Source organism: Zonotrichia albicollis, chromosome 5, assembly GCF_047830755.1.
Source record: "Zonotrichia albicollis isolate bZonAlb1 chromosome 5, bZonAlb1.hap1, whole genome shotgun sequence".
Classification (NCBI taxonomy): domain Eukaryota; kingdom Metazoa; phylum Chordata; class Aves; order Passeriformes; family Passerellidae; genus Zonotrichia; species Zonotrichia albicollis.
The window spans coordinates 13,345,704-13,359,445 of record NC_133823.1 but is presented as its reverse complement, the minus strand read 5'-3'; the positions used below and the strand labels follow the sequence as shown (position 1 = coordinate 13,359,445).

The following is a 13,742-nucleotide window of genomic DNA, read 5'->3' as shown; positions in this document are numbered from 1 at the left end:
AAGTGGGCAAAACACGTGCATGTCTTCAGTTTCCAGAAAGCTCTATAATTTTGTGTCCTACTGTAGCAAAATATGCTCACTTATTTTTGTTCTGAATAATTATGGATGTGTTGAGATATTTAAAAATACAGAGCCTTTCTTATATATGGCACCTACATTAGGGTGAAATAAGGTGTGAGTTTTGATGTGTGCCTTCAAAATTAAGTTTAATTCATAGACTTTTGGCCCCATGTGAATTCCATGTAAAACATTATTTGGTTCTGTCTTGAACTCATTAGAGATGCTTATTTGAAGCATTTAAACTGAGCCTGATAAGAAACGTTGTGCCAGGCTTGTGTCACACTTAAATCAGTAGGTAAATGCGTTGTCTTAAATTCAGTAAAATGTTCTTATTTCTTCTGATTGCCTGTTAGTAAGGTGCTGTTTTGTCCCCCTAGGAAGTGGAGCTCAGAGTGACTCTGACCAAGTCAGACAAGGGCAGCCTGGGTTTCACAGTGACCAAAGGTAACGACAGTGTTGGCTGCTACGTGCATGACATTGTTCAGGATCCTGCCAAAAGCGATGGGAGACTGCGGCCTGGAGACCGACTCATAAAAGTGAGAGAATTCACCTTTTCATGTACGGGGATTGCACAAAATGGACAACTTTGAGTCAAAAAAATAAAATATGTAAACTGTGTTGTAGGCCAAGTCAAATGTGGTTAAAGAGTAAAGATAGCACCTTCTGAGAGACATGATTCAATGGCACTTCAGAACAGCAATGTTCCTTCCTTCTTCCTCAGTAATGCTGTCTTACTTGTGGCCTAACAAGGACACCTCTGTTGCTTTGTTCCTTGCAGGTGAATGACATTGATGTCACCAACATGAGCCATACTGATGCTGTCAACTTCCTGCGAGCTGCCCCCAGGACTGTCAGATTAGTGCTGGGGCGTGTTCTGGAGTTACCAAAGATGCCAGTGTTGCCTCATTTGCTGCCTGACATTTCACTGATGTGCCATAAGGAGGAGCTAGGTAACACGGAATTAATCTGCTTTTTGCCCTAAAGGAAAACCTTCCCCTTCAGTTACAAAGAAACCTTGATTTTTATTGTTTTCCCCTTCTTTCCCTGCAAAGGTTTGTCCTTATCAGGAGGCCATGACAGCCTTTATCAAGCTGTGTATATTAGTGACATTCTCCCCAAATCAGTTGCTGCCAGAGAGGAGAGTCTCCATGTACTAGATATTATCCATTACATTAATGGAGTAAGCACACAAGGAATGACTCTGAAAGAAGCCAAAAGAATGCTGGAAACATGCCTCCCAACAGTGGTGCTCAAAGCAACCAGGTGTGTTCTGGAAGCAGATGCTTCCCTGTACTTTTTATTTTTCTTGCATGGTTGTGTGAGTGTGTCTGAGAGTGTATGAGTAAAACCTGTTCCTGATGTGACAGGAACCACCACATGTTACTGAGACTGACTCTATGGAAAGGGTCTGCAAATTCACAGCTTTTGTGCTGCAGTGGAGCACAAGGGTATGTGATACTTGCTGTCTTTGTGCTTCTTGGATGCACAAGGCTGTGTCCAGCTATGAACTACAAGTGTTCAAATAGGCCCCTTGCAATCCAGGAGGAATTGGTCAGAGACCTGCTGTGGCACTTGGACACTCACAGGTCAGTGAGGATGGATGGAATTCATCCAAGGATATGCAAGGAGCTGGCAGGAGAGCTCACCAAGCCACTCTCCATCGTTTGTCATCAATCCTGGCTCACCAGGGAGGTCCCAGGTGACTGCAGTGTGACCAATGTGACACCCATCTGCAGGATGCAGGGAGCTACAGGCCTATAGGCCTGACCTCAGTGCTAGGGGAGGTTATAAAACAGATCACCTTGAGTGACCACACAGCATGTACAGAACAAAGGGATCAGGCCCAGTCAGCAGGGATTCAGGAAAGCCAGGTCCTGCCTTGCCCACCTGATCTAATTTCATGATGGGCTCCCCATCTGGTGGATAAGGCAAAGCCTGTGGATGTGTCTGCTGGATTGGGTGAAGTCTCTGATGCTGTCTCCCACAGCACTCCTGGAGAAGCTGGCAGCCCATGCCTTGGGGAGATGCTCCTCACTGGGTTGAAACCTGGCTGGAGTGAGACAGTGATGGTGAATGGTTCTAGTGGGGTTTCCCCAGGGCTCAGTGTTAGGGCCAGTCCAGTTCCATTTCTTTATTGAGGATTTGGAAGAGGGGATTGGACATGTCCTCCCTCAGTTTGCAAGTGACACCAAGCTGGTTGGGAATGATTAGCAGTTTTACCAGTAGTACTGCTTACTTCAATATCTGTTGCTTACCGTCATTTACTTATTTTTCTTCATAAATATTCCTGTAAATATTTCTTTCCACAGAGATGGTCATGCAGTGTTCCCAAAATCCAAAAGCCCAGAGAACTCAAGTCCATGGCCAATGAAAGCTAATGGTAAGATTTCTGTGCTTACTCATAGCAAGTGAAATTCACCTGTTTATAAAAATAAAGGAACTGATGTGGAAAGCGAAGGGAGACAACCCATCCTTTGATCAGCATCGAACTCCAATTTATTGATCCAGCATGCACATTTTATAACCGTGTTAATTAAGTTCATACATATTGCAAAACCCGAGCTCATCATTGGTTACAGATTAAACACCAACCCCTCCTTTTGTTTTCAATACCTGTGGTTTGTTATTTTTGCTTTCCCATACCAGCCAAGGACAGAATATTTACTTGTTATTGAAGACAGGCTTGAGAACTCTTGCTGTTTACAGAGACGTTTCTGAGAAACAGGCTTGAGAATTAGCTGCTTACAGCTGCCTTTTACTTTTCCATCAGCTGTATATTTTCATGGCCTTTTTTCCTTCAAGCCATGTCTGAGCAAAATTCTCCAACAAACTGATATGGACCAGAAGAGAATATCCTAGTCCAGCTTTTTGTGACCAGCTCCAACAGGAGTTTGCTTGATCTTTCCTCTAAAAGCTCCATGAAAAGAGATTCACCAATAGTGTTTTTATGATATAATCTCTTGTGTAGTTTAGTAATTCTCTCTAATATAGAGCAGAAGGGTTCTTTTGAAGAAGGACCCAAGTGTCAGATAATATTTAAAAAGAACAAAAGTAGTCAATGACAGATGTTTGTGGGGCTGTATCTCATACTTTTTGAGGAAAAGGGAATCAACACTGTTCTCAAAGATGTATGTTTCCACTGTAAGTTGTTAAACTTTTTATCAACATTTCTCTTTGCTTTGAGTTGGTTACTTGTATTAGCATTCATGCTTTCTGATCACATTAAATAGAACATTCAAAAAGCCATTATATGAAGTGTAGTCATTCAGACAGAAGTTTGGCAATGCACAGAAACCAGGCAGAAATGCTACTCATGTTGTAATGTATTAAATAATACTTGCTTATTTTATAAAAATAATCACTGGGGGCTAATTTAATTTCAGAGAAAAAGTTGTTGTTTTTCCCACTTTTTTTTAGGTTTTTCCTGTGGTGATCCCTGTGATAAAACAGAGAAGTCAACTGATGCTTATGGGCCCAAGGTAAATGCTCCTCTCTTGTGCCTGTTACCATTAACCAGAGAAAAGGATCTGCTTCAAACACTTCTAAAACTAAATACATGAAGGAAACAATCTAGTGATCAAAGTATACAAACCCACTATTATCAATTGACATGAATAAGCAGTGATCATAATAAAAATGCAAGTTTTTTAAATTGATCTGCTCTTTCTTTTGGCACTACTTTGTTGAAAGAGAAATTGTCTTATGAAAAGGATGTTAGGCTATCATCCAGGATACTCCATTCAGCCCACAGTTTCTGCAGATGATTTCATATTATATTTGCTAGGTGGTTTTCTTTCTTTTTCCCCCCCTTAGTTTTTCCATAGAAATGCTATTGTAGTGGGACCAAAAATACTGAATCTTGTATACATTTTATAGGGATTAAAGTAATGTTAAGTACTACCACATGTTCTATTGTAAAAGCTGCTGCTTCATCAGCATGTGGATTTTTTTCTTATTTCCTTGATTTTGTTTTATTTGCTCGTCACGTGAAACTTCCCATCCATCACCCAGATATCTCAGATGATATGAATAGAGGTTTTCATTTGTTGCTGAGGAGAGGTGAAAACTTTTTAGTGGTTGTTTGCTGCTTCAAGGAACTGCCAGGCTCTTTAAGAGTTAATTTGTAACAATTTGTTGATTGTTCTTTGCTTCCTCAGGTCAATGGCAATGGCATCCTGGGACCTTCTCAGGGAAATACAGAAAACAATATTCATCACACAAAAGCACTAATGAACTTCTCAGGGGCAGAAGATGCACCTTCCCTTGGATTTACCAACCAGATGACAGATTTTCCTAAACACATTGACAAATCAGGTAAGAGGGGGGGAGATGGGCACTGTGTCATTCTGTCTTTATTGTACCAGTGCAAGAGAATCATGGCATGGTTGAATATGCTGAAATAAGCAAATGTTAGGCTGGCAGTCTCTTTTAGAAGATCATTTCCAAGTCTTGTGCATTGCTTTATGGGAGTTAGTTGATGTTGAAAGTGGATTTATAGAAATTGGATTTTCTGTTAGAGAGAAATAAAGGAAGGCCATGGTAACAGCTAGAAATAATGCCTTGTGTCTGCCCCTTTAAATTAGTTTTTGCAAACCATGCTGTACTGGGAAAACTTGTCATTTTGCACTGTTTGCCTTCAGGAGCAGAGGTTCCAGATGATGAGTATTATGATGAAGATGACCACAATGAAGTTGTCCAGTATCTGTTGGATGTTGTAGATGAGGAAGCCCAGAATCTCTTAAATCAGAATAATGCAACTTCAGAGGCTCAGAGTCTTCTACATCTCAAGAAGGCTGCATCAGAAAATCACCTGCCAGGTAACGTGAGCCATTAAAAAAAAAAATCACAGACAGCAAAACACTGAAACAAGGTGCCAAGTAAACAGCTGATTTGTCAACTGGGGGAGTTGAACACAGACAAATAGTTGTTGATTACCGTGAATTCAAGATGCAATGTAATAAGTGAGGTTCTGGTTTGAAAAAATCTGAATTTTGCTTTAAGTAATCTGGGAAAATTATTCCTATTCTAGAGTTGTCTCTTGAGTGAAATTACTATTGTTTGGATACCTGGTCCTGCAGATGCAGTCATGTTGGTGTGCTGAAGCATTTCAGCATTTCATTGACTTCAGATTGCACAACTTGGAAATGTGTTGAAATCTCTCAAAACCAAACAATTCACCAACTTTTGTCTATTTTAGAAAGATTGGCTCTTTTTCAGTACCTCATTCTGACTGTACACATTTTTCTTGCTTCATTCCATCTCCTCAGTTTTACTTGTCATTAACTCAGATGTAGTGAGGAGTAGGATTTGTAGTTCCTTTGTGGTATGCATGCTCCAAAAATCCAAGCAAGATGCTTGCTGCTTCTGTAGAGATTCCTTCTAAAACTCAATATACACCTTTCAATGTTGTAATTATTTCAGGTCATGACTACAAGGTCATTGGGTTATTGTCATTGGTCATTGCATTAGAAGTCAGGGATCACTGAGGTTCTAGCTGTGCCAGAATCTCAGCTGAGGAATATCATTGGAGCTCCAGTACTCCCAGTTTCCTGTAGGCTGTCCTTTGTGACTGAAGATGAATTGAATCCATAGGGTATAGCAGCAGGGTGCTGCCACAGCAGACAGATACAAGTCAGATTTTATCTGGCATGTCCTAATTACATTTTGCTATGCAAAGAGTAGAGTCCTGGTTTGGACCTACTGCTGGTCTAAGTCCAACTGAATTGCAGAATAACCACTGGCAGGGATAATGTGATACCTCAGTAGCTGCAGCCTGTCCATCAGTTGTGCTGTGACACAGATATTCTGTGCAAACAACCTCACATAACATGGCAGCTATGCCAGTTATCAAATAAAGAAACCTAAAGTCTGTTTATCCTATACAGTAAGAACTCTTTTCAACACTCTGGTAGCAAAGAGCCTCAAAATGTGTTTCTTGGTTATTCTGGCATCTGTATTCCCTGTCTGGTGCCAGACAGGTGGAACAGGATTCACATCTATGAGAGGGTGGCTCCTGGGCATTTTCTGGTGTGTTTATGCTGTATCCCCTGATTTTCCTTTTCAGCAGAGATGAATGGAAGGGTGACAGAAGATAAGTCTGAGGACACAGACTGTGATGGGTCATCTTTACCTGAAGATTTTTCAGAGGTAGGATGGCAAGAAGCTGGCAAGTGATCTTTCAGTTTTTTTCCTTATTGGCATAGAATTGGTGGTAATAACATGATATGTCCTTTAAATGATAACATCACTGTAGGTAGTAGCTTTAAATGATGTGCAAACATTTATTTTTAAATAGCCTATAATTATAAATTACCTATGTAAGAGGACAAAGCCTAAAGTTATTTTACACTATCATATGAAGTCCATCAGCTTTTTTTTCAAAAAGAGTGGTAATAAAACTACTTTATTAATGGTACTTCAGCTTTTTAATCTAAAAGATTTCAGTGATTCTTGCTCAAAGAAGGGAAGTGGTCACAGTGAAAATTAATGCCGTGTAGACCTTACTGTCCAAAATGTGAAAATATGGATTTAAAATTTCTTCTCCTGCTGCTTTTTGCTAGGATAAGTTCATTAGCTTGAATAACTTCTATATGTGGTTTACTCTATGGTATTGTGTGTCCTGGTTTACATCAGTCACTGGAAGCCTGGGTTTTGTCTCTTGTTTTAAATCAGCAGAACTCTGTCTCTCCAGCACATCCTGCCTCTTGCAGCTTTCTGTCCAGTTAGTAGAGCTGAAAATCAAATTAGGAATCTGGCTCTGTGTCAATGTGCTCTAGGGAGAGCCATGAGTAAAATTGTCCCAGTATGGCAGTGGAAAAGCAAGTTGGCCTAAAATGTAGAAATTATTTTGTAGAGTTGTTCTTGAAAGAAGGATGGAAATGCCTTCCTTTGCGCTGCAGAGTCTTCATTGTCTGCTGAGGAAGGTGTGAATAGGAGTTTGTGTCATTTAGAGCTGTGTTCCATATCCACACTATAGGAACTGTGGCTTGACAGCTCTGAGGCGGAAGTTTTCACTGTCAAGCTTAGCTCATAAAGGGTTTCTAAGTATTAGAAACAAAAAAAGCCAGCTGGGGAAAACTTAGGTGACTCTGCTGCTGCTGAGAGTCAGGAGTGATTTTAATATAGCTTTTTGGCCTTGTTACAGTAGAGTATCTTTCCAAGTGCTCAGTGTTCTCGTCCTCTGTTATTTTGGGTTAATGAGATGTCTAAAAGAGGAAAGTCTTCCATTATGTGCTGCTTTGAACTTAGTACCCTTCAGAAATATTCTCAGTAGTTGTTAATTGTTTAAAACTTGCAGCATGTGAATGTTGTAACTATGTCTTTTAATGTGTTTTGAAATGCATCTTCTTCTAGGCAACACATGTAAATGGCTGTGAAGACTATTGTGAAGTAAAAGCTGTGCCAGAAAGGTAAAATTTCTTTTCTAGTGTTGGTTGAAAGCAAACCCATGAAGTCTGGAAGTCTGAAGTGTAGTATGTTGGAATGAGAAAAAACAACAACAAAAAAATCAAGAAACCACCCCCAAAACAAACCCAATAAAATATCTGTGCAATGGCTTGTTGAATTGTTCTCTTGGTCTGTTCCTTACTTTAAAAGTTGTAATTTTCCTGAATACTAGTCAGCTTTATGTGGTTTACTACACCCTACTTTTATCTGTTCCTTTCATATGTTGTTGTAGCAAGCAGCTGGACTGTGTTCAGATGTCTCCAAATAACATAATTTGCATTGTGCTAACAACTGGGTATTTGGATGTGAAGAAAACACTCAATCAATGCTGTCTTCAGTTTAAATCTATACAACCTTTATTAGTGTTACATATTCTGGTTTTAGACTACTGCAACTCAAATGTAGAGTTCCTCTGCTCCATCAGCTCCCATTTGGGTGCCTGGGGCTTACTGTTTTTTCCGTGGAGCATGAAGCATATGACTGACCAAGTTACTAGCTAGTTGTCCCTTTGAGCCACTTTGAACTTTATATATTCCCAAGGTTGTTTTTCTTGGTGAAATAATTTTAGTCCAAGTGGAATTTCAATGAAAATGTATATGGTTTTATGTTGTTAAGCTTGTGAGAAGTTTGGGATTGAGACTTGGTGGCGTTATGACCTAAAATACTTAATCTATTCATCAGTATCTTCAACAAAGCTAGAAAAATTACAATTGAAAATAGATACTCAAGTGTAGTGAATTGTGTGAGTGGTACAAATCTGCTAATGGATGCTATTTAATTGCTTAGCCTTTGAAAAATAATTGCAGTGGTAGTTATTACTAGATTTGTATATTTCTGGCTCTTTTTCCACTGTTATATTTTTAAGATCCCCTTTGGGGATGTAAAAAAGAAAACCAAGGAGGAAAAAAGTTGGGTTTTTGAGATCACTGGTGTAAGGGTCCAGTCCAGAAATAATTGTAGCTATAAATTACTTTCTGGTGGGGCTTGTTTGTTGTTTTTTTTTAACCAGGTGGCAAATGTGTTGGTTCTAGGTGTTATTTCTTACTTCCATACCTTGTCCTCTCATAGATCCCCTCCACAGCCTTCCCTGAGCCAGGCAGATGAAGAGGAGATCACGTGGGGAAGCGACGAGCTGCCGATCGAATCAGTCAGCCAGGAGAGAGTGAATAAAGGCAAGGACATTTTACATAATCACTGGGAAACTTCAGGGTCACTTTATAGAAACAGAAGTGAATTTTGAGATGTCCTGGGTATGTTTTGAGTGTGTCAGGGTGGGTACAAGGGGGATTCAAACAGCTCAGCAATGCACTGGGAAGGATCTCTACATTTTTATGTAGTAAGTGTATGAGAGTTAATAGGAACAAATATTGGCAATGTTGTGTCTGTAGTTGTAGAAAGCTGGGACTAGCTGCAATACTTCCTTCCTCAGTATCTATCTCACTATCAGTATCAGCTCAGTCAGCTGTAACAATAAATATATGTTTGACTGTGATTAGATTGATACATCATGTGTTTCACACATACCAGCTACCCCATGCTCAGATCAGGCACTACTTTTTTATCTCGCCTGTCGTTCTTCCAGTGCTGCTTAGTGTGGCAGAGTGGCATCTGTACAGTTTGATGTGTTTGGCAGCTAGCTTTAGAAATGTTAGTTCCTGAAGTTCATATGCAGCAGTCCTTTGCATTCGTTTGAAGAAGAAAGGATAATCCATGTGATACTTCAGACTAAGTCAGTATGTTTAAGACACTTCTAATTGCAGTACCAGAGAGATTCTTGGTTTATGAATTTTTGTTGTGCTTCAGAGAAGCACTGAAGGCCTGATGGGAGGCAAGATGTATTGGAAAAAAAATGTCCTTCCAAGAGACAATTGTAAAATGTGCCGTATACGTGTTGAGTATTAGTGCTAAAAACAAGTCACAGCCTGTAATGTGGAGAGTTCTGAATTATCCCTGTGCATGTCCATCCATTTTTGTAGGTTATTGTGTGAAGAACTTACATTTAAAATGCACTTGAAGTTTGTTTCAATGTACTTATTGGAAGTTCAGGAAAATACTCCCTTTAGTTACTGGATTTATCAGAGCTGATTTTGTGTCTTATGGTTTTGCTAGTTAATTTGCTTTTGCCTGCCAAACTAAGAGGAGAGCCGTGTTCTCTCTGTGTATGGGGGCATTCAGGAGAAAACAGCAACATGCAAATCCAACTGTGAGCTTCAGTTTATGTTTCCCTGGTTTTAGCTATTTATTTATATTTTATATCTTCTGCTAGATTTCCCCCTAGTGACACATGAAGAGATCTCTGCACTCCCTACTGTGAATGTGCTCCCTGGAGGCAAATATTCAGGAGCCAAATTGAAGTCAGTGATCAGGATGTTGCGTGGATTGCTGGAACAGGGAGTCCCTTCTAAAGAGATTGAAGTGAGTAACTATTTGTCCTCTAAAGTCCTTTCTCCCAGTATGAAACAAAAATAGAATGGCTGGATCATCACTGCCTTGAATTCCATAGCTCTTTAATTGGAAGCTCAAAAGAGATAAAAAGACTTGACACCAAAGACTTCTTTCTCCCACAAGCTGCTGAGAGATGAGATCAGTTTGAATTCTGTTCATAAGTGCTTTTTGCATCATTCTTGTTTCTGGTAAATTACCAAGTTAATATAATGTAAACAGGCATAGACAAGGACTGTAAAGTCCAGCTACTGAATGTGAAATCAGTTTTTTCAAAGTCTTAAGTCAGCCATGTTACATGATTTTTTTCTTTTTTGAGAGAATGACATTAAATATTTATTGATAGTTATAGGATTTTTTTTTTGTTAATTTCATTTTCTTGGCTGTGTAAAAGATTCCTTCCTGTGACTGCATTATTTTGCATGTCCATGTTAGGATTTGATTTTTAATTATTCTGTTTGTTAATGACTTGATAACATAACCACTCTTGCTATTATTACCAACCAGTGTTTCCTAATGCACATAATTGCTTCTTTTCAGAACCTCCAGGAGTTAAAACCTCTGGATCAGTGTTTGATTGGACAAGCAAAGGAGAACAGGAGAAAGAACAGATATAAAAACATACTTCCTTGTAAGTCCTAACTCATTTGAAATTCACAGTTGACATTCTGTCACCACCTGTATGGTCAGATGGATTGGATCAGAGGTGGCATGGTTTGATTCCTAATCCTAGTAAGGGTGAAAATAAAGCAAACATTTATAAAGCAGTTTAAGATCAGTGAATATACTACTGTGCTGTAGTAGATAGGGATGGATGTTCACAGACTTATCAGTTGTTTTAACAGGTCCCATGTCTTAAATGATGTATACATGTGAAACCAGACAAGGTTTTTTTCAGTTTTACCCATGCAGAATTGGAAAAACAGACACGTTCTATTGTCAGTAAATTGTCTGCCATAAAATTCTGCTTGTTAGGTGTTGAGAAGTAAGAACTGACAGAGGTTAGTTCTATGTGAGGAAAAATTCTGTTTTTCAGAGTTGCTGCAGTTCAAATTGCTTATCCCACCTGTCTGCTGATTTATATTTCTCCTGTAGACATTTTTTCCTTATTAAAAGCACTGATTAGTGTCCTAAATTATTTAAGTGATTTATTTATGCTAAAGCAAGCTGTGGAAGCATCAGTGGACGTAAGTGCTGTGTGAGTGTGTAAGGCTCAGCCTGCACTGTGTGAGGGTGAGATGATGTGCACAGCTAACATGAGGTCTCTCTGTTTGTGGGGGTGACAGATGACACCACCAGAGTCCCTCTCGGGGTGGAAGGTGGATACATCAATGCCAGCTTCATTCGCATGCCCGTGGGGAGTGAGGAGTTCGTTTACATTGCCTGCCAAGGACCTCTTCCTACTACTGTGGCAGATTTCTGGCAAATGGTTTGGGAGCAAAACTGTACTGTGATTGCCATGATGACTCAGGAGGTCGAGGGAGAAAAGATAAAGTGTCAGCGTTACTGGCCAGATGTGCTCAATAAAACCACCATGATCAATGACAGACTGCGCCTTGCTCTTGTGAGACTGCAGCAGCTGAAGGGCTTCATCATCAGGGTGCTGGAGCTCGAAGAGATTCAGGTGAGTGAATCTAATTCTGCATGCTTAGAGTATTTTCTGTGTTGCCATATTTACCTTTGTACTTCTGCCTTTTCTGCTTTCACTTGCATTGGCTACGTCAAGAGGCAACCCAGGGCTTCTCCTCTTTGCCCAGTGATCATTACTGGGCAGCTGTTCCTCATGGCAGCTTGTGCTGCTTTGTGACCTTTACAGTATTTGGGCCAGGCTATGATTTAATTACACTAATAAGACTCTAAATTTTGGTCCCCATTGGCCACAGAAACATATGTAGGGATATTAATTCATTAATAATTCAGCCTGGCTGGTTGACTCCTCTGTGTGATCAGCTCAGTCTGCACAGAGTGAACCTTGCGCTTTTAAATTACTTACTAGTTATTTCCAGTTTAGCTCTTGCTGTATTGAATTACAAAGCACCTTCACAGTCTCCCTCTGTTCTGAGACTTTTCTTTGGGAACTCCATTTCTTTCTTTTCATTCTTGCCACATGCCAAACGGTGGTGTTGTTTTTGCCCCTCAGACGGGTGAAGTGCGGCACATTTCCCACCTGAACTTCGTGGCCTGGCCTGACCACGACACGCCCTCGCAGCCGGACGATCTGCTCACCTTCATCTCGTACATGAGGCACGTGCACAAGGCAGGACCCATCATCACCCACTGCAGCGCAGGCATCGGCAGGTCGGGCACCCTCATCTGCATAGACGTGGTCCTGGGGCTCATCAGCAGAGACCTCGATGTGAGTATCCCAGGGGACGGCCCAGGGGTGCTCCTGACCTGTGTGTGCCACTGAATCCATGCAATCTCTTCAAGAGTGTGCCATGCTGTTGGCAGTACTGTGGTTCTTTGCTGGTGATCCCAGGTGGGGAGAGCTCTGATATCCAGTGGGTTAGCTCAGGGAACCTCAGCAGCCAGGTGCCACTTCAGGTTGGAAGGTCATCTTCTACCATAGTGGACTTCTGGCACGTGCCATGGGAAAAATGGTGTTGCCATGGTGGCTTGGGCAATTGGTGGAAGGGGTGTGTGAATTGACTTTTCCAGCACAACCAGGGATTGCTTTCTAGGGTGATCCACAGGAGGGTGCTAGCTTCCTTATGTTTGTGCTTCAGCAGCCTGGGGTAGCAAAACTGTGCTGAATTTCCAAGGAAGATAAACTATGTTAAGCTTATCTTAGCTTAGCTCAATAGAGTTTCTAAGCTCCCTCTGAATGTCTGAAACTCTCTTTTCTGCATGCTTACCTCAGAGTAAGCAAGACAGGCTGCATCCAGAAAGAACACAAGAAAAGGAGGGCTTGTCTGATGTAGGACCACATCCAGATTGCCCAGAGACAGCACATGCTGGTTACCTACTAGACAAACATAGGCTGTAGTGAATTATTTGTTTCATTACTGATGTACCTAATTCTGTTCCCTGGTTTGATGCTGGGGATGTCCCTTTGTTCTGCATGTCTGTCTTTTTTGAGTGTTTAACTTGCTGATTGTTTTGGCAGTTCGACATCTCGGACCTGGTGCGCACCATGCGCCTGCAGAGACACGGAATGGTTCAGACAGAGGTGGGTCTGCATTCCCCAGGCACTCACTGAACCACCCGAAGTGCCAGAGAGCTTTGTGATGCACATAGCAATTGTCTTTGTGCACTGTAATTCTTGTGACACATTTGTGTCACAAGAATTAAATCAGATGAGTAGCAGGTTGTATTTAACATTTATAAACACAAGCTGTTTTTAACATGCTGTATTGATTTGATCTGTGTTAAAAAAAAAAAAAGTGAGTTTTCATCTTCAAAAGCATCTCCTCCTCATGTTCATAGAGGAGGTCAGCTAAGCTTTTTTGGTTTCAAGTTGCATTATAAACTGAAGAGAAGCCCTAACTGTAGCTGCTGTGAATCAATGACATGTCTTGAGATCTCTTTTGGTGATATACTCATCCAGAAGTTCAATCTTTTAGGAATAATCTGGATCTGGAGCTAATTAACTTTAGACATGGTCATCACAAGGTCTTGTTAAAATCTGCACTTTTTCTTTGAATGGGAAGGAAATGTGAAGTCATAGTTTACAAAAAAAACAAACCTGAAATCAAATAAGCAAACTATCAGCCCCATCCCCACCTCACACCCCAAAACATCTACCAGCGCCCACACCTCCATCACTCAGATTAAGGAAAGAAGTTCCACTGTCC

At 40.6% G+C, this 13,742-nt stretch overlaps 1 protein-coding gene across 6 annotated transcripts in view; it reads left to right on the top strand.

Moving 5' to 3' along the window:
- PTPN13 (protein tyrosine phosphatase non-receptor type 13) overlaps positions 1-13,742 on the top strand; it is a 113,009-nt gene that overhangs the window by 96,988 nt on the left and 2,279 nt on the right. For 5 of the 6 annotated variants that reach the window (XM_014265844.3, XM_074540822.1, XM_074540821.1 and 2 more), the window contains 15 exons: positions 438-596; positions 839-1,010; positions 1,113-1,323; positions 2,370-2,440; positions 3,478-3,539; positions 4,218-4,374; positions 4,701-4,877; positions 6,125-6,207; positions 7,414-7,469; positions 8,575-8,678; positions 9,773-9,921; positions 10,489-10,579; positions 11,235-11,572; positions 12,089-12,304; positions 13,055-13,117. In XM_014265844.3, the coding sequence (XP_014121319.2) occupies positions 438-596; positions 839-1,010; positions 1,113-1,323; positions 2,370-2,440; positions 3,478-3,539; positions 4,218-4,374; positions 4,701-4,877; positions 6,125-6,207; positions 7,414-7,469; positions 8,575-8,678; positions 9,773-9,921; positions 10,489-10,579; positions 11,235-11,572; positions 12,089-12,304; positions 13,055-13,117 (2,109 nt within the window). The remainder of the gene's footprint in view (positions 1-437; positions 597-838; positions 1,011-1,112; positions 1,324-2,369; positions 2,441-3,477; positions 3,540-4,217; positions 4,375-4,700; positions 4,878-6,124; positions 6,208-7,413; positions 7,470-8,574; positions 8,679-9,772; positions 9,922-10,488; positions 10,580-11,234; positions 11,573-12,088; positions 12,305-13,054; positions 13,118-13,742) is intronic. The other variant, XM_074540824.1, reaches the window with a different exon arrangement.